At 61.9% G+C, this 27,016-nt stretch overlaps 1 protein-coding gene across 2 annotated transcripts in view; it reads left to right on the forward strand.

Moving 5' to 3' along the window:
* Positions 1-356: 356 nt before the first annotated feature.
* SEMA4D (semaphorin 4D) overlaps positions 357-27,016 on the forward strand; it is a 58,950-nt gene continuing 32,290 nt past the window's right edge. For both annotated transcript variants that reach the window (XM_055311751.1, XM_055311750.1), the window contains exons 1-2: positions 357-520; positions 22,538-22,604. In XM_055311751.1, the coding sequence (XP_055167726.1) occupies positions 372-520; positions 22,538-22,604 (216 nt within the window). In that variant the 5' untranslated portion in view covers positions 357-371. The remainder of the gene's footprint in view (positions 521-22,537; positions 22,605-27,016) is intronic.

Consider the following 27,016-nt stretch of genomic DNA (forward strand, 5'->3'; position numbering starts at 1 on the left):
GGAACCCTGTCCTGGTGGGAGGGGTTTGGCAGTGGACCCTGTCCTGGTGGGAGGGGGTTCGGCAGTGGACCCTGTCCTGTCTCTGGGTGCAGGGTTGCTGTGGCTTCCCAGGGCCCCGCTGATGGGGGGCTGGGCTGGAGCCCTGGGGAGCACCCTGCAGGCGGGTCCACATCTGGCTGGGCTATTTATATCCCACAATGGCCCGTTTTGCTCCGGCGCTGCTGTCATGCTCGTGGGTGAAGCCAGTGAAACGGGCCTTTCATCACCCGCTGCTGGAGCGTCAGCCGCGTTCTCGTCCACATGCCCGTCCCCAGGCTCTCCCCTCGGCCCGCTGCCGTCTGGGGCACACACGGCCTGGGCGCGGCATTGGGATGGCCTGGCTGGCCCAGGGCGGCAAGCCCCGGCTCCCCTCTGGCCCCTCCAGACCCCATCTGTGCGCTGACCTCCCCTGCTGGGCATTGGGGCCTCCGCATGGGGTGTGCACTCCGGTGTCGGGGAGGACGGAGAGACCGCGGGACCAGTAAGTGGGTTACGAGCCGTGAGGTGGTCCCGGGAGCACAGGAGGAAGGAGGACCTCGCTGAGGAAGGTGGTTGGGGAAGGGGAGACGGGCTGCGCCTGGGTTTGGGGAGTAGTGCTCCAGGCGGGAGGGAACAGCAGCCACAAAGGCCCTGAGGCTGCAGCAGGCCTCCCATGTTCGGGGCACAAGGGGGACCTGGGAGCTGCTTGGCACTGGGGATGCCGAGGTGGGAGCCCGGAGCCAAGGGTTTGGGTGGCCCATGGCTTCTGGGGCATGGGACATGGTGGGGGCAGGGGGGCTGCGAGATGGTCTGGAGAGGACGTGGTGGCACAGGCCGGCTGGCTACAGCAGCCAGGGTGGGAGGATGGCCTGCTGGGCCTTCCCGGGAGCAGAGTCGGGGGACTTGCTGACTGAGTTGGGGTGGGTGGGGGTCGAGGATGCCCCGGCGCTGGGCAGAGCAGCTGGAAGCATGGAGGGTCCCGTGGGGGCAGCTCCCCGAGCCCCTAGGAAGCGTCTCAACCTTGGGAGGTGGGATGGCAGGCGTGGGTCAGGTGAGGCATGGAGGGGAGGAAGGCCTGGGGCCCTAAGCCTGGCACTGGACGATGTCTGTGGACCTGCCAAGGGGTGGGCACCTGCTGCAGCAGCGTGTGGGTCTCCAGACGGGTGGGCTGCTTGCTGTCAAAGAGCCTCCATCTGTCCGTCCATCCGTCAGGTGAAGCTGGCTGTGTGGGAATCAGGATGGGCAGCCTGTTACGACCCCGGGGTGGGACTTGGTGCATGGAGGTGGGGAGGGGTCTCAGTGGCTGTGTGTGCGGGGCGGCAAGGGTGGGCTGCTCAGGGCACACGTCCCAGGGTGCACCCTGGCGGAGCTCCACAGGGGGTTCTGAGCTGCTGGGTACACAGGCCTCTGGAGGCTGGCAGGGGGTGTGTGTGGGGGAGGCAGAGCCAGCCACAGGGGAGCCCTGGCTGGCTGTTAGGACGGTGCGCAGCCTGCGTGGTGTGGGAGCGGGGGAGCTCTTAGGAAGGAGGCGCCTCCCTTCTCCGGGGTAGACCTCAACATCGACACTCTTTGTGCCTATCTCCCAGGAAAGGGATAAGTGACTACCTGGGGTCGTGGACGACCCCCCTCCCCGCCCCACCCTGAGGCCAGGGGGATGCTCATTTTTGCAGGCACACAGTAGCCAGGGTCTTCACCCTGCCTCCCTGTAACCCGAGAGAGGCTGGCGCCTCTGTTACAGACAGGAGGTGCTGTATCTTGTCCTCGTGGCTGTATCTGGGGTTGGGAAGAGGGATGATTACCCCCTGGCCAGGGTTCCTTTATGACCTAGCACTGGGTCCCACATGGAGCCACTCACCCACGCTCCTGGATTGGACCTGTGGTCCCTTGTGAACTTGAGAACGGCCATCAACAAAGTCAGGCTCCGGTCCCTGGAACTTTGGGTGCAGCTATGTCTAGACCCAGGGTCTGTGCCTGTGTGGTTCCGTGAAGGGTGTTGACATGGGGACGAGATCCTGGGTGGCCTGGTGGGCCCTCAGTGCACCACAGTGACCTTCTGAGAGTGAGGCAGGAGTCAGGCCGTTGAGGACAAGAGGAGGACGTGACGTGAGGACAGAAGACGGGTCGGAGTTGCATGGGCACAGTGGCTGGTTTTAGGTGGTAGCTTGGCGGGCCGCCGGTGCCCAGATACTTGGTCCAGTGGGATTCTGGGCATGTCTGCAAGGGTGTTTCTGGATGGGATTAGTGTTTGAATCAGAAGACCGAGTAAAGCAGATTGTCATCCTCAATGAGGGTGGGCCTCGTCCAATCAGTCGAGGGCCTGAACGGAGCTGAGAGGCGGTGTAAGTGAGAATTCCCGTGCTGGCTGCACAGCTGCTCTGAGCTGGGTCGCCGTCGTCTCTGGCTCCCAGATCTGGACTGGAGCTAGGACTCCTGTCCTCCGCTCCCCTGGGGTGTCCAGCTTGCCGACTGCACATATCAGGACCAATCAGCCTGCAGGACCGTGTGATATGATTTATAATAAGTAATCTCTTTCTGTGTGTACATCCCATCGATTCTGTGCCCCTGGGGACCCTGACTAATGCCATGGCCGCGAATGAAGGGATGCCGGCAGCCACCAGAAGCTGGAGAAGGCAGGGAGGGGGTCCTCCCCCAGAGCCCCCAGAGAGGACACGGCCCTGCTGACCCCATCATTTCAGCCCAGCAAGACCGATTTTAGACTTGCGGCCTCCAGGACTGCGGGAGAATAGATTTCTGTTGTTCTGAGCCACCCAGTTTATGGTCATTTGTTGGAGACGCCACAGGAAAGGAAGACGCAGCCAGTGTAAACAGTGCTGCCCTAAATAGGGCGGCCACACGCAGGGGCTGTAATTCAGTGCGTGGCCTTCAGGGAGAGGTACCGCCGGGCCGGGGTGGGGGGGCGCCTCTTTGTTCTACAGATTGTGCCACATGCATCTGCGCGGGTGTCTGACAGCTGCCGCCTCCCCGTGAGGCCGTGTGCCCGCCCTGAGCGCGGCGGGCACGAGGGGACTGCCTGACCCGTCGGCCTGCAAGGGGCAGAGCTGCAGGACGTGCGGGCCCCGCGCCGCCAAGGTGGGCTCTTCGCTCACAGGTGCAGCGATCCCTCTGTGTGTGAATCATCCACTCGTGTTCTGGGCCCGTGTCCTTCCTCGCCTGTCTGTAGATGTTCACGGGCGTGGGTGGTTCCCTTCTGCCCTGAAGATACGGGCTCCCCGCTCTGTTGTTTGGTTCTTTCTTGGGTCACTGTGTCATTTGCCACCAACATGAGGTCATTTTGCAGCTGACTGTGTGTCTCTCGTCACCTCTGGTTTCTGGCTCCGGGTCTGCCGGGAAGATCACCCAGGCAGATCTGTCTCTCGATTGCCTGGCGGGGGCTATGTCGCTTTGGATCAGCTCTTGAGCACATCTAGTATGCTCTCGCGTAATGTGGGATCAGATTTTTGAGGGCGGAGGAGCCTGATTTTATGTCCTTCCACTGTGCCACACCAAGTAGTCAGCCAGTGAGCTGAGCTTCCAGTCTGCAAGGTGTCCTGGGCTCACATACGTGGGTTCCCTTTGGGGGTTCTCGCATCCATCCCACTGACCTGGGTGCCTATGGTGCACCAGTGTCTCACTGGTAGCGGCCGTGTGGTATGTTTCCACAGCTGAGGAAGGAACCCCCTTTCCTGTGCTCTGGGACACGGTGAGATGTTATGGCGACAATCCTGGGTATGCACCTGTGAGCCCGTGTGCACACTGACACGTTCCCATGTCTTGTGGGCAGAGGGTGATTTGGGTGGACACAGGATAGCTGTGCTGCCAGAGGCAGCAGAGAGGACAGTGTGGTGTAGGTGCAGCGGGGAGCCAGACGCAAGGGACAGAGGGACAGTCACACTGCATTAAACTACTCCTCGGCACACACAGAGTTTTAAAGGTTTATGAAATAAGTGAAGCAGTAGCATCTGAGGAACAAGGCCCTGAACACACAGGGTCGCCACGGGGGAGTGGCCCCATAGCACATCCCACTGGCTCCACCATCATGTTGGGGACATGCCATGGCCTGGGTTTCTTCTGTGCATGAGTGCTTTTCTTTGTGGATGGTGGGACATGTGTGCGCATGTGGGGGTGTGCGTGTGCATGTGGGGGGTACATGTGCATGGCAGGAGTGTGCATGTGCGTGGGGGTGCAGTGTGTGTGCATGGTGGACGGGTGCATGTATGTGGCAGTGTGTGTGTGTGCATGGATGGTGCTTTGCACAGCGGGGTATATATATGCATGGCAGGGGTGCACGTGTGCATGGGAGGGGTGCATGTGCACGGCAGGTGGGCACACGTGTGCATGGCGGGGGTACATGCATACATGGGAGGGGTGCATGTGCACAGCAGGGGTGCACGTGTGCACAGGAGGGATGCAGTTGCATCCCTGTATGCAGTTGTCGGAGCCAGTGCACACATGTTGCAGCTGGGTATTGTGTCTGACTGGGCACCCTCATCTTATCAGTCACTGGCTCAGGCCCTCTGAGCAGCAGCACCCTTTGTCCTCAGACATCCCTGGTGTCCTCCAAATGCCTCTGTGTTCGCCCTACACCGTCTGTGCCTGGGCTTCTGCCACCCGAGCTGGGGTGCACCCCCCTCCGTGCCGGGAGCCTGGAGAGGTCCTGCCTGTACTCACCCTCTTGTGACCCTGGCCCTGCCCACACGGCGGGTGGAGGTGTCCCTGGAGCTCCATGCGCCGCACCCCACACAGGACTGAGGACTAGCACCTGAGGACGCTGGCCTCAGCTGGGGTGGGGGTGGGGTGGGTGTGGGCACCGCAGGCCCAGGCTGTCCACTCACTCTCTGCCCCACGCAAGTCCTCCTTCAGTAGCTCATGCTGGGGGCCGCCTAGCCTGCTTCACGGCTGGCAGGCCTGGGGGGGCAGGGTCCACAGTACAAGGCAGGCTCACTTCTTTCCCAAATACCAGTGTGACTGGAATCTCCCCAGGACCAGACTGTGGCCCATCTGCTCCGAGGTCAGCAGAGGGTGACCTGGGAGCTTCTCCATGGGAGAAAAATGGGGAGCACGCCCTGTGGGCAGGAGGGGAGGACGGAGAGCAGGCCCCCTGGAAGGAGGGGGAGGAGGATGGGGAGTGGGCCCCTGGGAGGAGAAGAGGAGGAGGGGGAGCAAGTCCCTGGGAGGAGGAGAGGAGGGGAGGAGGGAGGAAGATGGGGAGTAGGCCCCCTTGGAAGGGGGAGAGGAGGAGGGGGAGGAGGAAAGCAGGCTTCCTGGGGAGGAGGGGGAGGAGGAGAGGTAGGAAGAGGGGGAGGAGGAGGGGAAGTGGGCTCCCTGGGAGGAGGGGGAGGAGAGACAGCGGGTCCCCTGGGAGGAGGGCAGGAAGCTGTAGGCCGAGGCCATGCTGGTGAGCAGGTGAGGAAGGACACCTCTGGGCTCCCGGGGCCCCTGCCTGGCCCGTGGCAGGCTCACCCCCACAGCTGAAGGATGTGCACGTGTACAGGTGCTGGAGCAGCATGTCTGGTGGGGAAGAGACATGTTTCAGCACAGATGGGTGCCCGGGGAAACCCCCCCCACCGTGTCCACTACTCCCTGTGCTCGGGGCGAGGGTCCCCTGCGGGAGGTGGTCACCCTGGCCCCACCCTGTGCCAGGGAGCAGGGGGCCCGAGCTCACGGGGTTTGGGTGCAGGCCCTGCAGGAAGGGCTGAGGCAGGAGGGGCAGGAGGCACTGGACTGGCGAGAAGTCTGAGAGGAGGACGGGCCGCCATCAGTGAGTGGAGGGTTGGGAGGCTGGGGGCCTGGGGGCCGGGCACTAGGGACCCTACAGCCCCAAGGAGGAGCCCCCAGGCTTGCTGGGTGCTGGCCTCTCCTCCCGCCCCTGGGCTCCTTTGCCCCCTTCTCAAGCTGGGACCCTGATGCAGCCCCCCCACCATGCAGACCCCTAGGGAGCACCCCTCGGTGGCCCGTCCATGGAGACTTCATCCTTCCGGGGAGATCAGGGCCACTTACCCAGAGGTCCTCGGTGTGTTTGAAGGGTGAGGAGCATGCGGCTCGTGTGGCTGGTGGAAGGTGCCCCCGCAGAGGGCAGAGACAAGGGGGTTGGCGTGGCCTTGTGCAGGGGAGGGGTCTCCAGGACAGAAGCCCGTGTCGGGGTGGCCCGCACGGCGAGGGCCAGGTTCCGAGAGAGGGTGATGTCTGGACTGCTCCTGGTGAAACTGAGGCAGGCCGCTCTGTGCCCCTCAGGCCTCTCCGCAGCCTGGCAGGTGCTGTTACAGGGCCGGGTTCCAGTGGCAGAGTTACACGTGGTGCATCCTTGGGCTCAGGGGTTGGACTGATGCTCGAAACCGATGCTAAGACGTGAACTTGAGCACAAGCCCGCTGGTTTTCACTTGGCCGAAGTTTGTGCAGTGGGGTGGCCGCCTCCTTTCTCAGGAAGCGAAGCACGTACCTAAGGTAGGCTGGTGCAAGTAGAGCCCTCCCTGGCTCCTTCCTGAGCCCTGGGTGGGCGCTGGGCCCAGGGTCCTGCTGGGTGCTCCCACTCTGAGCTGGGCCGCGGAGCCCACACTGAGCGCCTTTGTGACGGGGATGAGACTGAATTCAGAAGCTCGTCTTTACACGGGCGGCTCATTAGTGCCGGTCTGTGAAAATAGCCTCGGTTTCAGGGTGTGTCGCAGACTTGAGGAGAGTCTCCAGGTAGCACATTGGGTGCGATTCCAATCAGAGCACGAGGAATACTTGAGTTTGTGGCCTCGGGACAGCCGTGAAGCCAGAAGCGCTGTGTGCCTCTCCTGACGACAGAGTAAAGGGTTTTCGTGATGCTGGTGCGACGGAGGCCCCTGGCAGCCCATGCTGGGTGCAGTCTCGCTGTGTCTACTGTCCTGACCGTGTAGCCCCGGCTCCCCCGGCACATGTGCCCTGGAGCGCGGCCTCTTGGGCTCCGACGGCACCGCCTGGAGCTGCCCCATGCCGCCGGCCAGGGCACAAGTCCCCCCACAGGACCCATGCGAGCACCTGCTGTGGCCGCCCTGTCTGTCTTGCTGCTGCTCCCGGGCCTGGTGCTCAGAGTGCCGTCCCCAAAGGCTCGGGGCGGGGCAGAGGTCCCTGGAGCAGGTACCTGGGACCAGGTGGGGCCCTTCCAGGCAGGGCCTGCATCCCTCAGCACTGGACGCGTCCCGTACGCCGGCCCTCTGTCTTGGTGGCTCAGTGGCACTGTGGGTGGCCCGCAGAGGTCAGTGCCCTCGGCCATCAAGCCGTGCGGCGTCCCCGGCCCGCGTCCTCCCGTGGTGGGGCGCGCAGTTGTCTGGGGCCACAGTGGGGGCCTCCCTGCCTGCTGCCCATGTGCTCGGGTGTGTTCATGACCAGGTGTGGGCACTCCCATCCCCTCCCTGTTCCCTGTCCAGGTCTGCAGGGTCCTGGGGACACCCTGTCCACCCTTCACAGGTGGCTAGCGCAGGGGCCATGTGGAGGGGCTGTGGTCAGCCCTTGGTTTGGTTTCCTGGCTGAGTCTCGTTGTGCCCAACTGTGCCATGGTTGTGTCCCTGCCTCCCCTGCCCTGACTGCTAGCCTGGGTGCCCCGACTGTCCGTGTTTCCCAGGCTGGACACTGAGGTTCAGAGGGGTCACCCAGGGCCCCTCAGGAGAGCCTGCCGGGGAGCAGCTCCCCCCTCCTCGGCCTGGAGCCCCAAGGCATCGGGGACCAGCTGTGGCCTGGCCTGTGTGACCCTCAGGCTCTCGGAGGGACCCCTTGTTTGCCCTCTCGTGGCTCCTGGTCCCCTTCTTCTCGAGGGAGTGGTGTTCCTTCCCCCTCCTGGGCCAGGCCCCCCGGTGCCCTCAATGGGCCCACACAGGAGAACAATCAGGCCCACATCCCGCACAGCCTGCCATTGATAGGGAGAGAATGGGGCAAGCGTGTTCCACGGCCCGAGGGGGGCTCCCCGCGGGGCCTTGTCCTGTTGCTGAAGGGTCCCTTGTGGTGCCGTGGCTGGTCCCCGCCCCCCCCCCACGCTGTGCCCTGGACACCTCGCGGTGCCAGGACAGACGCCCTGCAGGTCAGGCCCTCGCAAGCAGGGGGCGGCGGGGCCAGACGGGTTCTGAGCGCCGTCCCTCCGCAGCCAGCGTCGGTCGGGGACTGCCGGCAAGCGCGGCCCTGGAGAGGTGAGGCCGGCTGGGTGGGCGGCGGGGGTCTGGCTTGTTGGCAGGAGTCCAGCGGGGTTTTTCCTGCTGGAAGAATCAGGAGCGTGTACCAACCCTGGGTGCCAGGACACGTCTGGATCTGAGTTTGATCTTGTTCTCAGGCCTCGGGCGTGTGATGGTGTTCAGGCCCCTGAAGGAGTGGGGTGACGTGCGGCCATGCCCCCTCGCTGACCGGGCTCCCTGGCACGGGGAGGCCGGGTCCCTGCCCATCCCTGCGCTTCTCATCATTCTTGTGGACGGCCCTGTGCTTTCCCGGCTCTGACAGCTCTGCTGTGGACAAGCGAGCTGAGTGGGCAGGTGGGCATCCTCCCCCGCCCCCCGTGACCGAGGCATGAGTGGCCAGCTCTAGGGCCGGGGGAGTCTGTCTATGATTCTGGGCAGCCGCTCATTGGCCTGGGTGGCTCGTCCAGGTCCCCGTGGACGTGTCACAGCAGATGTGTCTCAGTGTCTCATGGGCTCTGCAGGGAAGCCAGCGAAGGCCATGGGCATCTTGGGAGTGGCGGGGGGCAGGTGGGTGGAGTCAGTAGGACAGGCTCCCGGCCCTGCTGGCTCTGCACACGGGGGCAGGCCAGGTGCCGTCCGGGGTCCCCACTGCATCGTACTTGGCACCACGAGGGTCATGCCAGGCGCCCTGGCCTGTCTGGCTCAGGAGACAGGCTGGTGCGGCCCCTGGGGTGGGTGGGGGGTGGGACTGGGCCCCCCACCCCAAGGACCCCACAGCGCCTGCCTGAAGAGGCCTCTGGGGTTGAGGGGCTTCGTAGAAGGACCCAGTGGGGGGAGTGCCTGTGGCTGGGAACTGTGAGCGCTTGTTCTGGGGAATTCCTCTGGCCTGGCTCTCCACGGGGTGCTTGTAAACCTTCCAGAATTGGGGTAGAATTTGCATCTGAAAGACCAGTCGGGCCAGGCCGGCCTTGGAATGTGCTGGTTTCCTTGTTACTTGCCTCTCCTTGTTAACACTCAGTCACATTTTTATTCTGCCCACGTCCCTAAAACTCACATTACCTGGCGGGTGCCCTGCCCCTGGTTTCAGGGCGCACTCGACCGTGTTGGCCCCCCCCATGGACTCCCACCCCCAGCCCCCAGAAAGTGTGCACCCTGCCGCCCCCCACAGCCCTGGGCCCCCACCCTTAGCACCAGACCCCCAGCCCCCGTGGAAGGTGTGCACCCTGCTGCCCCCCACCCCCAGCCCTGCAGCACCCCTGTTCTGTGGGGCACCCAGGTGGGCTGGAGCTCACAGGAGGCACACAGGTGTGGTCTGGACATCCCAGGATCCCAGTTGCCTGTTACTTCTCTGCATGAAGAAACTGGGAGCTTTAAATCCACAAACCTCACTTTTTCTACAAGAGCTGGGAGCTGTGCTCATCATGCGGGGCCATATCATCAAGTAGCCTTGGGGGCTGCAGGAGGCTGCACACTGCCCCCAGGCTCGTCCACGTCCTCACCCCTGGAACCTGCCCCGCAGTTGACCTTGAACGGTGTGGGGGAGGGGAGCTTCCATGTCCCCCAAAAGCCTGCTGTTGACCAGGAGCCTCGCCTGTGACATCCACAGTCAGTTAACACATGTTTTGCATGTGGACTGCATCCCGTGCTCTGTTCTTGGCATAAAGTCACCAGGGGGGGAGATGTCGTCAAGGGAACCACGGGGAGGGGAAAGGACATGCATGGTATGCCCTATGCGTACCCCAAATAATCCACCTATGAGTGGACCGCACCCACGCAGTTCAACGCAGTGTTGTTGAAGGGTCAACCGTGTGTCATCCTACGTGGTAAAGGGACTTCACAGGTGTGATTGAGGGTTTGAGTTAAGGACAGGATCCTGGGTCCTCCAGAGGGGCCCGAAATGTCATCACGGGTGCCTGATGAGAGACTCAGGAGGGCAGACGGGAAAGAAGATGCTAAGGTGCTATGCCACCAGATTGAGGGAGGGAAAAGCTTCTCCTCTCCTGTCTTAGGTTCTGTCTGTGGGGCCTGTGAATTAAACTAAGAAATGAGAGATTAATAGGACAAAAGGCACACAAGTTGTACTATTGTCACATGCACAGGAGCTTCACAGGCAAGTAAAGACCCAAAGGAAGCAGTTAGACGGGGGTGGGGGGGTGCTGATATATCACTTAAGTCAAGAGCGGTTAAGTTGTGAGGTGCTAAGGCCAAGGGAAGGCGGTTTGGGCTCCTGGGGCAGTAAACTGTGGGAAGGCAAATAGGAAACTGGTGAGTACGGGGTGTTCAGGAAGGTTTGCTGGGCAGACTCATGTTGGTGCCTTCCCGGGGTCACGCTGATCGAAAGTGTGTGTTGTGCGGGCTCGTGGGGAGGCAGCAAGCCCTTGTGTGTGCCGCTCCTCGGCTGCCTTCAGCTTAAAACTGTGCTTCTGCCAAAGTGGCCTGCGTGGCCTGGTGCATCCCGATCCTCTTCTCCGGCTCCGAAGCCTGAGGCAGGGACACGAGCCCGGGAGCACAGGAGGCCCCGGGGGCTGGGAAGGCAGCATGGGTCCCTCCATTGGATGCCCGGCAGCCCAGTGGGGCCCGCGTCAGGATGGCGAACCCCAGAGCCGCTGAGATGACCCATCGATGTCCGAACCCATGGAGTGTGTGGTGATTTTCTCTGGGAGGTCAGCACGGGTCCTTAGGCCGCGGTCTGCTGGCTCCTGTGGCTGGTCGGGGCGGGACGACTGTGTGGCCCTTCGTCTCCCCAGAGGCTCATGCCACAAGCACTTACACATCCAGGGATGCAGCCGCGGCCACTCCTTGGGCAGGAGGCGTCTGGTTGACAGTCTTGGAGACACATGGCCATCCTGACTCACGCCTGCCAGTGGACCTGCTAGAGTCAGAGCCGTGACATGAGGGCCTGGGCGGCGGGTGCCCCAGGCAGCCCAGGTCTGCTCCCCCCCCCCATCCCTGCTGAGGGCCTCCCTTCCCGGGTGCTGGAGGCGAGGAGGAGGATCAGGGACGCGGGGTGGCCTCACAGTTCCCCAGGTGTGTGGGGAGCAGGTGCCGCCCCGCCCGGTGATAGTGACATCCTTTAGGACGGGACCTGAGGTTGGAGGCCGAGGCAGGAGTGCTGGAGCTGCGTAGATGAGGTGGCTTCCCCTCTGCGTGGCGGGCAAGCTCTTCCTGCGTGAGCTCTCTCCTGGGGGACAAGGTGTAGAAGGAATACAGCGTGGGATGTGCCAGGGCGGTCGTCTCCCGGGAGGCCCAGCAGACGCCCCAGCCATGCTTTGGGACCGGCTCCATCACAGCTCAGACCTCGGGGGCAGCAGTGGGCAGCTGACACGGGTCACACGGCTCCAGCCCGGGCCTCCCGTGCATCCCTCTTGGGGGGCAGCTGGACCACCAGCCCCCAGCAGGCACACAGACATAGAGAGCAATGAGGCATCGACGATGACAGAAAGGAGAAGCCACGGGCGGCCCCGTCCAGTGGGGGGCCGGGAGGACGGATGTGTCCCTAAGGACAGTGGGAATGCGCCCCTGGGGCCGCGGGCCGCCTTCCTCTCTGCTGGGACTGGGGGATTGGTCCAAGAGAGACTCTGGGAGAAGCTACTGATTGTGGAAACATCGTGATTGTTCTTTAAGAAAAACTCACACAAAAATTGCATTTTCCAATTGCAAAAGCAGTCAGGAGATGCAGTAGAATCCAAAGAGGGATTTAGAAATGCCCCCATGAGCCCAGGGCACAGAGCTCGCCCCGCAGGCAGCAGGCACCCCTCGCCCACCTGTGACAGGGCCACGGCCTGGGGCTCAGGGCTCAAAGAGCAGGTGCACCTGGCCCAGCGAGCTCACCTGAAAAGCAGGTAGTGCTGCCCCGCCGGTGTGGAGGAGCGCGCGTGGGCGCAGGGGGCAGGGCCGCGGCCCTCCTGGGCACAAGCCTCCCCGACGGCCTTGTACGTGAGTAAGCGAGCATTTGAGCTCCAGTTTATCCTCCCCGCGTCACATTTAATGATCTACGTGTCCATCCGTGCTCAGCAGTAAGCGGGGACCAGATGGTTTGCGTTGCAAGCATAGCGGGCTGTGATATTACCTGTTTAGGCTGTAGATCCTTGCTGCTGGGGCCATATGGGGGTCAGCGTTTGAGCCCACATCCTTTTGAACTGGTGGGATGGCGGCGGCCAGGGAAGTAGGTGATCGGCGCCTGTCTAACTCCTCTGGAACGCCGGGTCTGGCTGCACCCTGGTGGGTGCCTGCGGATACTGGCAGGTGCTGCTCCATGCTGGGTGGGGGTTTGCAGCCTGGCGGCCGGCACCCCCACAGAGGCAGAAAATCGTTTCCCACTGAAGGTGGAGGGCCCCAGCCTGCTGATGGTGGGTCAGGGCAGGTGGGTGTGCAAGGGGCTGCCCAACGTGACTCCCCTCGGGCTTTTCTGGGTAGAAGAGACGTGGCCCCAGAGACCTGTGCGTGGGGGCAGGGAGTGGGGTCGGGCAAGCTCGGGCAGGTGCTTCCAGTTTCTCAGTCTGTGAGTTGAGTTTTGTGAAAAGAATCCACCTGGTTCTGAAATCTGGTGAGGAGTGTCTTCCGCCATGGCTGAAATGTTTCTAGAGCCTTCTGTGACCTGGGACGCTCTGGGCGGGATTGCCATCCCGGGCTGGGAGCCTGTCCTGGGCAGACAGGGGTGGGTAGCCAGGTGTGCCCGCCCCCCACGGGGTCACAGCCGCCACCAGCCATTCAGGGAGGAGCAGAGGCCCTGGAAGAGGGTTTGTAGTTAGAAGATGCTAACAAGGCTGTATGGTCATTTGAGGTTCATCCCTGTCCCTGACCACCTGACCTTGAGGCTCATCCCCGACCCTGACCATCTGACCTTGAGGCTTGTCCCTGACCGCCTGACCTCAAGGCTCGTCCTCGTCCCTGACTGCTTGACCTTAAGGCTTGTCCATCCCTGATTGCTTGACCTTAAGGCTTGTCCATCCCTGACTGCTTGACCTTAAGGCTTGTCCATCCCTGACTGCTTGACCTTGAACATGCACCTGGGGACCACGTGGTGTTCTAGGCATGGAACTGTTGCTCTCCGTTCGCCGTGTGGTCTCCGGGGATGCAGGGGGCGATTAGTTTTACCGTCTCTGTGTTAGGTTTTTAAACTGGGAAGAAGAAATGAGGACCACACAGCCCTGATTTGCCGAGTGGGTTTATTTATTTATTTATTTTTTTAAAGAATTTCATATCTTTTTTTTTATTTTTTTTTAATTCATTTATTTATGATAGTCACAGAGAGAGAGACAGAGAGACAGAGAGACAGAGAGAGAGGCAGAGACATAGGCAGAGGGAGAAGCAGGCTCCATGCACCGGGAGCCCGATATGGGATTCGATCCCAGGTCTCCAGGATCGCGCCCTGAGCCAAAGGCAGGCGCCAAACTGCTGCGCCACCCAGGGATCCCTGCCGAGTGGGTTTATTGGCGAGGCACAGCTGCCAGACTCCAGGGCGGGCCCCAGTACCACCGGCCTGGTTTAGCCCATGGGGGGGGGTGCCTGCTGCACCCCCACCTGGGAGTGTGTGTGTGGTGTTGGTGGGACACCTGGCAAGGCCAGCCATGTGCACCAGCTCTATGTGGCCCCTGGCTCAGGCTCTCCCATGTCAGGGGGAAGGTTGTTGGCTCCCCACCCCGGTTGGGGGGGGTAGTTACAGGTGGTGTTAAGGTCGGGGCCCAGGCAGATGCGGGCATCGGACTCTGATGGCCACTGGCGTGGGACTCTTGGAAGTGTCTGGGTTGTGGTTTCCTTATGTGTGAAGGGGGGTGAGGAGGAGAAGGAGGATGGCCCCAGCTCATCCTGTGGCCAGAAGAGCCCCTGTGACAAGCCCGCACATCTTGGTGGTGTGGGGTGACTGACCAGCTCCTCTTCCTCCTCCAGAGCTCATGCAGGGACGTCGGGGCCCCAGCTGTGTCTCCAGGAGGGTGAGGGGTGGCTGCCAGTGGGGGGCAGCTCTAGGGGTGGAGGGAGCTGCGGGCAGGTGAGGGCAGGGGGCTGCCTCCAGGCTGGTGGCAGGTGGGGCAGGCCTGGCGGGCTGCCTGGCAGTGGTGCTCTGCAGGCCTCCCCTGCCCCTCCCCCATGCAGCTCGTCAGCTTCCGGCCCAGAGCTTCCGGTGCCTACAGGGTCTGTGGAGGCCTTGGGGGACCTGGGGGTGAGGGTGGCGGCAGCCGGCCCCTAGGGAAGCCACATCAGTGCCTCACAAGGTTGAAGAGGAGCAGTTGGCCTTTCCTGGTGACCCCGCGGCCAGCCGGGGCCCATCTGGTTTGCTGCTGCTCCGGGTAGCACTTCCGCCCAGGCTGCCCGTTGCCCCGCGCCTGCAGGTAGGGCTGGCACCAGTGCCGTCGGGGGCCCTGCCGGGTGGCGGCCCCACTGCAGGGACAGGCTGTCCTGGAGGAGAGCCGGGCGGGGCAGGGGCTGTCCGGGTGTCTCTGGTCCCTGCTGGGGGCCAGCAGTGGGCGCGGGGCTCTCATGTGTGCATCGTGGGGAGCCGTGCCTGGCGCCTGGCCGAGGACTGCCACGCTCTGCTGCCCGCTGGCGCACGGGGCGGCCCTGCCCGCGTGTGGCCCTCGGCGGGCAGTTGCAGGCCTGGCCGGGTCCCCTGCAGTGTGCGGCATGGTGGCTCAGGCGTCCCTGGCAGGGACGTGACTAGGCTGCAGGGAGTGTGAGCCCTGGGTGACCGTGATGGTGGTGGCACCTCCGGGGCCCAACTGTGCCCATGTGCGTGGTCACGGGAGGCAGCAGGGCCCGGGTGAGGGCGGCTGTGTCAGCCTGAGGTCAGCCCCCCCGGGGCACAGCCCACCTCGAGGGGCCCCGCACGTCCCTGGTGTGATGATGGCAAGACTGGCAGGCTCCCCAGCAGAGCTCGCCCTGGGCGGTGGCCGTCAGGGGCCCGCCGAGGCCTGGGGTGGGCCACCCGTGACACTGCGTGTCCCCGGGGCCCGGGAGTGGGTGGCAGGGGGGCCCTGAGCTCTGCCTGGCGGGCAGCATGGCCAGCTGGCCAGGCTCCAGGACCAGGCCTGCAGGAAACCAGACCTCGGGCCCCGTCACCTCCAGTAGACAGGGCTGTTGACGAGCACACCTCCCGACTTCCCGAGTCCTTGACCGAATGCCGGTCACATTTCCTCAGCCCTTACCCTCCGAAAGGTTCAGAGTCCTGTGCTCTGGCTGGTGCTCGGGACCCACGTTGGGGGGGTCCTTTCGTTCTGTCCCCGTGTCCCCATCGCTGGATGAGGGTCCCCAGCATGCACGAGGTGGCACGTGTGCAGCACCTGGCAGGAGGCTCGGCAGGAGCAGGTCTGAGCCAAGCCACGGTTGTCTCCAGGGGTGCAGTGGCAGGGCCCTAGCGGGGTAGAGCAGGGACCTAGCTTACTCTGGTGTGAGAATGTTCTAGAAGCTTTTAGATTTTGATTGATTTTGGTTGCTGTGAATTGTGAGGAGGCCACTCTGCCTTTGTGCTGTGCGGCTCCTATCGTATTCCCAGCACTGGTCCCCGGGAGGGACGGCGCCTCCTCGGGCTGGCTGGAGGCCGTGTGGGCCAGCTAACCCCTCAGCCCACGTCTTCCCCCCGGAAGATAACTGCCGCCATGTTTCCGTGTCTCGCACATTCTGAAGCACCTGGGAGGTGGCACGGGGCTCGGGACGGGAGCGCCCCACCTGCTGTGGGAGTCCGCACCACGGGAGGGACAGTGGGGCCAGGCACCAGGGCAGGACACAGGTTGGGGGGGCCGGGGTCCAGTGAGTCTGGCCCACGATACGAGGGGAGACCCTCTCCCATGTGGATGCTGCAGAATAGATCGCTAGAATCTGAGGTGGGGGCTGCCCTTGACCTGGGACCTTCAGCAGAGGTCACCCCCGGGCACCTGCTCGCCTGCACCTTGTCTGGAGGGACAAGGACATTTGACGTACTGGGGTTTGCTTGGGGCCTAGCCTGCATTGTTTATGTGGCCCTCGTCACTCACACAGCAGCTGGGCCCGGAAGCATCTAGAAGATGAAAAGAACCACAAGGGAGGATCGATTGGAGGGGTGAACCAGGCCCAGGGTGGGGCTCTCAGTGCTCCCCGCAAGGGCCCTCCGTGCTGGTGTTTACCTCGGGCTGTGCCTCTGCGGCCTGTTTGGAAAGTAGAAACAATTGAGAGTCTGGGCATCACCTGTGTGCGGGCAGCTGGCCAGTGGGCATCTCAGCAAAGGTGGAGACCCTGGTGCCCCCCAGGTTAGGGAGAGGCTAGGGCCCTTCCAGGCTGCCTGTGGCACCCCGCAGTATTTGCCCCTTGTCCTCATGGCTGGGGAAGGGCTGTCACTTTGTCTCCTCCGCAGCATCCTGGGGAGGCCGCTTCACCTGCCCAGGGCGACCCCGTGGTCCGCTGTCGGTGGGGTGTGGCTTGGTGTGGTTTGAACGTGGATCAGAGGTGGCGAGGTTTCAGGACGGTGAACTTTGCTGCCAGGTGTTCAGTCAGCTGCATCCAGGGCCGAAGTTGGAGTTTCTGGGGGGTCCCCGTGAAGGGGAGTAGAAGATGGTGAAATAGAGCAAAATGCTGGGGCGTAATGTTTGCACAGATAGTGCATGGAGGTTGGCACGGCAGCCTGACGTGGCACGGTGAGGGCCCTCGTGCCCCGCCTGGGGGAGGCCCCGGGGCCCTCAGGGTGCCTCGGCCTGGGGCATGAGCCTTCTCTAATGGGCTCTGCCAGGTGAAGAGCAAAGGCCACGTCCTGCAGGGAGGTCAGGTGCAAGGAAACGGCTTCATCCCGGCTCGGCCTTCGCACACTGGAGCTGGACGGTAGCCCGCGGCCAGTCGTGCTGGCCTGGCTCTGGAGCCCTGCTGGGTATTTTTAAGGAGTCACTAAAGAAGATGAAGGCAAAGAGAGTAGCATTTTGTGGGTTTTCTAGACTTAAAAAAGAAATCTCCGCCTGGACCTAGGCTTGTCAGGGCTCCAAGGCCTGTCCCTCCTGCGATGGCTGAGATATGCTGGTCATGCTGCCACTGGGCTGGGCCCATGCAAGGGGCAGGAGTCCGGTCCCCTGGTGAAACTGTGTGCACAGCCCCCGTGGACACTCTGAGGGGCTTGAGCACCCTGGAGGCAGGACGCTGCCCCAAGTGGCCCCGAGCGCCATCCCGAGCCAGCCCCGGATTTTGCATGATTCCGGGTGATTCTGTGACACCTTCATTCCCTGGCAAATGGCAAAGAGAAGGAGCCACCTCTTCTGAAGCACCTGCTGTGGGGTTGGAACACCCCTTGTCTCTGCTCTGAGCTCCTGGAGGAGAAACATCAATTCAGAGTGGAGCCAGACGCTTCTGCAGAGAGTAGTCTCCAGCCCTGCCTGCAGAGCCATTGCCCACTCCGTCCCCAGGGCAATGGGAGCCTAGGGACCTGCTGGCCAGGCCTGCAGGGGGGATGCAGGACACGGGAGGGACAGAGGATGCCCAGCTTTGCTGGAGACTCCAGATTCATAACTGCCTTTGTGAGTCTGTTTCTTCTTGACAGGGGTGCCTAAAACCTGCCTCACTAGGAGCTGGGGGTAGTGGGGGGCCACACGGTGGTACCCCCGCGGATGGTGCAGCAGGGCTGTGGCCTCGGTGACTAAGTCTGTTGGCACAATCCAAGGGTTCTTTCAGAGGCCTTGCATTGAAAAAAAAGGAAAAAAAAGAGGCCTTGCATTGTAGTCAGACGTGTACACCCAGGGAGCTAGACATGGATAAGGGTAGTGATCTCTTGTCTATAACACTGTAATGCCTGTGGAGGGGCTGAGGGAGTAGCTGGGGGTGATGGAGGGGCTGAGGGAGTAGCTGGGGATGATGGAGGGGCTGAGGGAGTAGCTGGGGGTGATGGAGGGGCTGAGGGAGTAGCTGGGGGTGATGGAGGGGCTGAGGGAGTAGCTGGGGGTGGTGGAGGAGCTGAGGGAGGAGCTGGGGTGGTGGAGGAGCTGAGAGAGTAGCTGGGGGTCATGGAGGGGCTGAGGGAGGAGCTGGGGGTCGTGGAGGGGCTGAGGGAGTAGCTGGGGGTCGTGGAGGGGCTGAGGGAGTAGCTTGGGGGTCATGGAGGGGCTGAGGGAGGAGCTGGGGGTGGTGGAGGAGCTGAGGGAGGAGCTGGGGGTGGTGGAGGGGCTGAGGGAGTAGCTGGGGGTGGTGGAGGGGCTGAGGGAGTAGCTGGGGTCGTGGAGGGGCTGAGGGAGTAGCTTGGGGGTCATGGAGGGGCTGAGGGAGGAGCTGGGGGTGGTGGAGGAGCTGAGGGAGGAGCTGGGGGGTCGTGGAGGGGCTGAGGGAGGTGGAGGGGCTGGGGGAGGAGCTGGAGGTGGGCAGTGACCTGTCCCCGTCCCTCCAGTGGGAGGTGGCATCCCTGGCCCTGGGAGCCGCCACTAGAGCAGCACCCTCACTACCGGCCCCCTCCCCTCCCCCCCTTAGGGGGAGCAACCACCAGGAGCTGAATGGCAGCTAGGGCTGGAGGGAAGTGTAAGGGCGCTGAGGTAGAGCGCCCCGCGGTTTATCGCACAGAGCGCGCGCCTTTGCGGATGAGACTGTGGCCGGCGCCCGCAGGGGCCGAGCGCGCCAAGTCCCGGGGCGGCCGTTTCCCGGCCTGCCAGGCGGTGCGTGCGTGCTCTGGGCTGTTGGCCGCGCCGGGGCGAAGGCACGGGCCTTCCGACCGCTTCACGGTGTCCCCCGCGTGGCACCTCCGCAGACAGGCTCTGGGTACGGGAGCTTCTGGGTAGCTCTGCTGGAGGCCAAAATCAGGCTTTAAAAATGAATTTTAAAGGGCGCCTGGGGGCTCGTCAGTAGAGCACGTGACTCTTGGTCTCAGGGTCCTGCGTTCAAGGCCCATGTCAGATGCGGCGCCTACTTAAAAAAATGAATTTTAAGTCAGAAATTGGCAAAGGTCTGAGGGTGCCACCTTCTCCTATTTAATCCTGGAACACCGAGTGGCCATCAGAGGTGCTGGGGGAGCGCCGGGGGCCCACGGATGCCCCCCACGGGAGAGCCCAGGGAAGGGCACGGTTCACTCAGAGGGCCCGCCCCCGCTCCGGCCAGCGCCCGGGGGACACCCCCCAAGTCCGTGTGCGGCAGCAAGCTGCCCCTGCCGCCCCAGGGCACCGACCGGCTGGGATCCCCGGCCCTCCCCGGACCGTCCTCCTGTGTCAGTCCCTCAGTGGGGGTCCGACAGGACGTACACGTGGGCAAACGACGCAGAGACTATCTGCTGTTCTCGGGAACTGGTGCTTTAATAGAATCCATGTCGTCAGCCTCACAAACGGAACCAACCGGACATCAGAGTCTGTGCCTTACTAGGTGCCCAGCAGAGTGAGTGTCCCCGTCGGTCCCCGGGCGACATCGTGGCTGTGTCAGCGATGATGCTCCCTGCGCTGAACTTTCCATCCCGCGCACTGACTTGTGTTGTTGCCGGACATTTGTACCTCTCTGTTCCCGTCACCAGTCTCACCCATCGCCCGCCCACCCCCGCTGGTGACCCCAGGTTGTGCTCTGTCTTTAAGACTCTGGTTTTCCGTTTGTTCATTGGTTTCATTTAGATACCAGTGTAACCAAGATATAGTGTTGATCCTTGTCTGAGTGACTTACACTCTCTAGGTCCTTCCATGTCATCATGAGTGGTAACGTGTTCTTTTTGTTTTTTTGTTTTTAAATATTTTATTTATTCATGAGGGACACAGAGAGAGAGGCAGAGACGCAGGCAGAGGCAGAAGCAGGCTCCCTGTGGGGAGTCCCATGCGGGACTCGATCCCAGGACCCCGGGGTCACGCCCTGAGCCGAAGGCAGACGCTCAACCACTGAGCCACCCAGGCGTCCCATGTTGTTCACTTTGGTGGCTGAGTAACATTCCAGTGCGTGTGCCCACCACACCTTAATCCACTCGTCTATGGAACGACGCTTGGGCTGCTTCCATATCTTCGCCGTTGCCAGTGATGCTGCAGCGAGCACAAGAGCGTGTGTGTCTTTTCAGATTACTGTTTTTAGTTTTCCTTGGGTAAACGCCCCGTGGTAGAATTACTGGGTCATATAGTAGTTCTGTTAATTTTTTTGAGGATGCTCCGTACCATGAGCACGCCAATCTACACTCCCACCAGGAGCGCAAAAAGGCTCCTTTAGCCACTTTATTCCTTTTAGCAGCTGCATACTGTTCCATCCCACGGACACAACACATTTATATACAAGCTGATTTGTGCACGTACGGTGTGTGTGCGTGTCTGTGTGTGAGATGTCTCCAGAGTTGTCCTGTGGAATAGCCTCCTACTTGGGCGTCTCTCGTACGTGGGGTGTATCCAGCTGAATTGCTGGTGGACAACTGCTGCGTCAGGAGCCCTTGGCACACGTTGGCCGGGGCACGTGGACACTGCCTCTGCGCCTTCCTTGCGGTGTCTCATAGCCAGCTGGTCCCATGGCTGCCCTTCTCAGAGGCGGGACTGTAGCATCTTGCTTAGATGTGCAGACCCCTGCTAAGGGTAAGGAGCTTGGGGGGGTGATGTCACAATTGCAGAACATGGGTAGGGTGTGTGCAAGAGCTGCTTTGCCTTCCCTCCGTGCTGTGGCTGGAGCGGTCACTGGACAGCTGCCCAGGGCATGGGCCTTGGGGCTCCCACACTCACCGGCACCCTGGGGAGGGGGGATGGGAAAGGCCAAGTCCCTCACGCAGGAGAGGAAACACTCTCTCCCTTCTGATTAATTTTGTGCTTTTACCTCGCAAAAGGAGGCTCGGATTCTTTTTATGTGCATTACAAGTGGGTATGCATGCGTGGCTCGAGGAAATGCACGAGTCTGTCACGGGCACGTCTTTGGGGTGGTGGTCCCTCATTACAGTACATGGGTTTTTCTGTTGAGAAACAAGGAAGGACTGGCGTGGTAAGAGGGCACAGATGGCCGGGGCTGGGGCCGGGGCCTGGTCGTTGGTGGGGCCGGAAGTGTCTGGTTTTGCTCCGAAACCACAGGTTAGGAGCTGCTGAGTGGAGGGAAGCTGGGTGTGCAGACCTAGGTCGAGGTTAGAAGGCGAGGTTGCCACGCCCAGGTGCGTGAGGGGGTCCACGGTACAGACCCACATACAGGCATCCCGACCTGGCAGTGGCGTCGGGCACTGTGAGATGGGGGAAATGCGACGCCCGCCTCGTCTGGCCCCCAAACGAGCAGCTCTGGGCTTGTACTTGTGGAAGTGACGGAGGCTTACTGAACTAACAGAAGAGAGACGTTTTTCAGTTTTAAAATTCTCAGCATTCATGTTGTTTATCTGAACCTCTTGCTATGTGTGAACTGCTTCCCCCCCCTACCCCCGTGTTTTTGGGAGTGTCTGGGTGGCCACTGTGCGCTGCCGGCCTGTGCCATCGGGTTTGCGTGTCACCTGTCCATTCCTTGTGGCAGCACCTGCCCTGGCTTTTAGACAGCAGGCGTGGGTTCTGGGAGCTGCGAGGGTGCGGCCTTGTCTGGCGATGCTTCTGCTGGCTCATGGGTGAAGATATTTTTGCTTGTCAGTTGGCCGTCAGCAGGAGCCAACCCAGAATCAGAAAGACCCAGCTTGGCCTCTGCAAGCCTGCCACCATGAGACCAGTACTGGACGGGGGGCTGGTCTCATTTGCTCAGGGTTCACGGGATGTGTCTCGGGCGGCAAGGCTTCCCCGGGGGACCCTGCCTGGAAGTCGTGCGTCACAGGTGGACGCGTTGGAGTGGGCGCAGCTGGCCCCCAACTCCGCAGAAGCTGTGGGAGGGATGGGGCATCGGCAGTGCTTCTGGGGAGCACTTTCCACTTCTCAGCTATCTTCAGAAGACCGGCAAGAATTGTAGCAGTTCTTCAAACAAAAAGAAACCAAAATATTGCAACCGCAGAAAAAAATGCAAGTGTTTGATTGTGAGGTTTCAGGCCCATGCTGGATCGTTGCGAGCCCTCGAGGGTCTGGTACCAGTGTCCTCGACCCCCTTGTGCATCCGGCCTGAGGCCCACTGGGGCCGCCAGCCACTCTGGGCCTCTGTGATACCCTGCCCATCCTGGACCGGGCTGCCCATGGCGAGGGCCGCACCCTGCAGGCCGGGTTTCAGGGAGGTTTCTTTGTGGATCTGAAGCTCACAGGGTGCTCAATGCTGTGTCCACAAGCGGCAGACCAGCCCCAGAGGCCGTGTTTGATTGGCTCATCCTGCAGGGAAGTGGCTGCGGTCAGTGCTTGGGGACCGGCCAGGTTGCACTTCCTTTCTGGGCACGATTGCACACACCCTCCTTCCTCCCGTTTGCACAAGTGCGCAAAGGCCTCACCCATCCTGGGCCAGGGCCGGCCTGCCTGGGGCCCCGGAGGTTATAGAAGAAATTGCTGAGACTTTCTTCTGGTTGTGTCCAGAAGGGATGCTCAGCTGCCGTGGACAGAGGATTTCGATGTTGAAACGTTCTCCTTTCCTGTCACTTTCAGAGCCCAGGCTTCTGAGGACACCGTCCTGGGAACAACAGGGGGCAGGTCCTGGAAGGAGAAGATCCAGGTAAAAACGCACGGCCTCCCCATCTGTGTCCCCTTGAGGCAGGGCCGAGTCCTGGTAGAAGCTTTGGTGGGGGCCCGGGGACACTGGTCCCAGCTCCCTGTGTGCTTGGGTTGGAGTTGAGGGAGGTCAGGACACGCTCTGCAGGGCGCCTGTCCGCCTTGGTGCCGGGCACCTGGCCCAGCGCACAGCCCGTCTCTCCGCACCCACCCTCATCCTCCTGCTCCCTGCTTCCTTCTCAGCTCTCTCCCCTGGACAATTGCAAAGCTCCATCATCTCTTCTGGGGGCGCAGGGGCCTTGTCAGTGGTGTGATTGCAGGGAGGGTGCTCCGTGTCACCACGCCCCAGATTTGGGGTCATTTTGTGGTTCGTCTTCATTTCAACCATGTAGTTCCAGCTTGAGGGGAAAAAGAATGAATTGAATGTAAAAGCAGAAGGAAAGCCCACACCTCCCGTCCTCCTGCCCCGCTCTGGCCGCTCTCCAGCAGCCCTGCCGCCCCGTGTTCCCCGGGACCTGCTGGGCCGGTATGCTGGGGCACCGTTAGTGAGCACGGCTTCACCTCTAGGGGCACTTAGCACTTTCCGTGTGTTCGTCTGGGCCCACGCGTGTGCACTGAATCACCAGCCGTGTTGGGCCAGGGGCTGCTTTGGTAGGTGGCTGCGCAGAGCAGGAACTCTAAGCCCTGGCGCTTGGCTGACAAGTATTTTCCCCCCAGGTCATGTATTTTCGATTGTGTTATCTCTTTATTTTAATTTTTTTAAAGATTTTATTTGAAAGAGATAGAGATATAGTGACTGAGACAGCACAAGCAGGAGCGGAGGGATCAGACTCTCGGCTGAACAGGGAGCCCGATGTGGGACTCGATCCAGGGACCCCGGGATCACGCCCTGAGCCAAAGGCAGAGGTTCCACCATGGAGCCACCCAGGTGTCCCTGTTGATTACATTAAAAAATTTTGGGGGGATGCCCAGGCACCTACCAGGCAGGTGCAGCAGTAACTGCAGAGTGGTATAGATGTGGCGCTCACTGTGTATGAAGCCAACATGAGCAGCGGGGCCCCTGGCCCCGGGCCTCCCTCCCCTGAGGTTACCACTGTTAATGGTTGGATGTGTGTTGTGTCCATATGTGTTTAGGTCCTTGTCAGGGCTGGGGGACAGGTGGCACCTGCTACCTGGACACAGCGGGGGCCGTCCCACCTGCTGCTGACCTCACGGGGCAGACCCTGACAGGCGCCCCCACCCCCACCCCGGTTGTACCTGTGTCCTCAATGGACTGCAGGCCCTCCCGGGTCCCTGGGGGTAGGAAGTGAGGCTCGGCTGCGGAAGCCCCCTGCCCTGCCCTCCCGCAGCTTCTCTCAGCCTGGCTGCAGGTAAATGGCTGTCATATCGTAGTTTGCGTTTCCCTGTGAGTGGAGCTTGGTGCCCTGGGAGCTGCTGACACAGGTGTCGGCCCCATAGGCCAGGGGATTCAGGACCGCGGCGGGCTCCAGGCAAAGCACAGCTGTCCCGTGTCTTTTACCTGAGGGTGCCTTCCTTGCCTCTGGGGACCAAACACCCATGTCTGTGGCATTTCGGTCCACCCCTCGCCCCTGGTATCACTGGGGTCACCTCACTCAGCAGCCTCTGGGGTGACATCTGGTTCCTGAACCCATCCTGAGCCAAGAGGACAGGGGCTTCTCTGCGAGGTGGTAATGCATTGGTCCCACAGCCAATGAGGGGGAAGGGAGCCCAGGACTGGAAGCTGGGGGCAGGGGGTGGGGGTCAGTCGGAGGACAAGAGTGCTGTGGGCCAGCCTGGGGGCAGGGGTGGGCATGGGGGGTGGTCATCCTTGGGGACAGAGGTGGAGGGGTGGGGAGGGTCAGCCTTGGGGGTAAGGGTAGGCGTGGGGAAGCCGTGGGTAGGTGCATGTCCTCTGCTGGCCAGGCTACAGGGTTGAGGGGAGCGGGGCTTCACCCACCCCGTGTGTGTGGACCAGGCCCCTTGGGCCCCATGGGCCCCATGCACAGCTGTCACCAGAAAGCCCTTCCACAGACTCGTGGGTGCCGGCAAGAGTGCTCTGAACGTTGGCTTCACATCCTGCTGGTCAGTGTGGCCCTGAGATCTTCAGGGGGCAGGGAGAGGTGGCCCCTTTGTGGTCCCTCTGTGACCCTCCCACCCCCACCCAGGGCCACAGGCAGTTGGTCCCAGGAGGGGAAGCCAGTCCCAGGGAGCCTCGTGGTCCTCGGTTCCCGCAGCAGTCAGCAGTCACATCTAAGAACAGAATGGCAGGTCAAGACTGTCCTCCTGCAGCAGAGTGCACACACCACACACGTGTGTTCACGTGCATGCACACGTACAGGCATGCACATGTGGACGCACACAGGTGCACAGAGGTACACAGGTGCATGTGTACATGCATGCACACAGGTGTGCAGTTCACATGCACACATACAACTGTGTGCATTATATGCACGTGGGTTCTTGCACTTACATGTCCACGTTGCACACATGTGTGCATGCACCTGCAGCTGTGGGGGCAGTTTCCTGAACAGAACCCTCTCTGGCTGCTGTCTTCTCCACTGCAGTCCCTGACTTGGTTCAGAGGCACCGGGGGGAAGGCTGGTGGGTGACCGGCACTGACAGCCTGAGCGAGGGGCTCCGAGCCCCCTCCCTCCAGTCTCTCAACGCCCAGAGTGGGGTCGTGCACTCCTCATGAGCTAGCGCATGGCCATGTAGGTACTGGGGCCTGTGCGGTGGAACCCTGCCTCCCTGAAGGGCTCCTGGTTCTGTGTGACACTTCTCTACTGGGGGCACACAATGCACACCTGTCACTTGGCTCCCGGTGACAGGCTCCTGCTGCTCAGAAGCGCCTGGGAAAGCCAAGGCAACTGGCATGATCCACTTGTTTCCATTTTAGCATTTATGCCATGGTCCCTCATGCTGCATGTCCCCCATCCCAGAATTCCAGAGCCGGATTCCTGTAGGAGCACTTGGTGGCCGCAGGTCCACGTGCACGGGGCATGTGCTCTGCTTGGTGGGGCTTCAGTTCTATGTGACACCACATGCTTATTGGAAAAGAGAACACGAAGCCCTTCCGGTGTCCTGCAGGACATGAAGCACCCACTGCTGCCCCCCCCAAAAGCCGTCTGGGGAACGTGGCCCCTCTCCCCTTTGTTGTTCCTGTGGATTTTTTAAAGACGCTCAGGAAGCTCGTGTGTGCTGCAGCACAAGGAGCACGTCTGCTGGGTGACCTGGGGTGGCCAGGAGCAGGTGGCCACCCGGCTCCTGAGTGGCCGAGTCTGGGTGGGTCCAAGGTGAAGGGCAGTTAAGAATTCCCCCTCTTCTCACGTGGACCGATTTGAGCAAGCCACGTGTGCAGCAACCTATGTGTGCAGTAGCCCGTGTGCAGCTCCCTAGGTGTGCACGGTGCCACCCCAGCTCACCTGTGCGTTTGTCAGGCTGCACAGCCCCTGCTGGAGCTCTGGCCATTGCACCTGTCATCCTGGGGTGGCCCGCCCAGAGTGTTCTATTGTGAAGCATCCTGTCTCCAGCCCCCCCCAACCCCAGCCGTGGTCTCCTAACTGGGGTGTGCATCTACCCGGCCCCACCCACCACAGAAGGGGCCAGGGCCACGGGCACAATCAAGGCCTTCCATGGAATGAAGAGGATGAGGCCAGAAGCAATAGGAGGGAGGGTAGGCATCCGGCCAGGAGTGGCCCTGGAGCCAGTGTCGCTGTGGGCGAGGCCCAGCTGCCAGGGCCAGCACAGGAATATTCTGGAGGACAGGCAGCTTGTGCCGAGGCTGGGGGTGGGGCATGGTGTTGCTGTGGAAGATGGCAACGGGGTTCTCTGCCTCCCCGCCCTGTCCCCTCCACAACAAAGTCCCTGTGCCCTCGGCCCCACTCCTCGTCACACGGGGTCTTCTGCTCCCGGCTGTTCTTCCTTCTTGGGAAGAGACAGGCCAAGTAGCTCCCTTGTTTTGCCGGAGCAGATCCTTCAGGAGCTTTCTGAGAAAGGCCGCTGTGGGGTAAGAGCTTTGAGAGCCCTGGTGTGAGACGGGTTCCATGTACCCTCCGTGTTGACAGTTGGGTACTGTGCGGGATTCTGGGGGGGCGGGGGGGGAAGCCTCCTCCAGGATGTTCAGGGCGTCCTGCTCCTTCAAAAGGTCATTCTGCAAGGCTCTGTCCCCCTGGAAGCTGCCAGGACCCCTCACCCCACCTTTGTCCCCAAGGGTCTCAGATGTCACCACCATGCACTGGGAATGGTGGTCTCCTTTCCTTCATCACGCCGCCAGGGGCTCCCGTTCCGTAAACGCGTATCCTCCCGTTCGGGACCTTCTCTTATCATCGCCCTCTCATTGTCCACGTCTCCTCCTCCCGCCTCCGGAGCTCCTGCCAGCTGCTCCTGGGCCTCCCCCCGCCTGGTCCTTATCTGCGC

This window comes from Nyctereutes procyonoides, unplaced genomic scaffold (assembly GCF_905146905.1).
Source record: "Nyctereutes procyonoides isolate TBG_1078 unplaced genomic scaffold, NYPRO_anot_genome, whole genome shotgun sequence".
Lineage (NCBI taxonomy): Eukaryota > Metazoa > Chordata > Mammalia > Carnivora > Canidae > Nyctereutes > Nyctereutes procyonoides.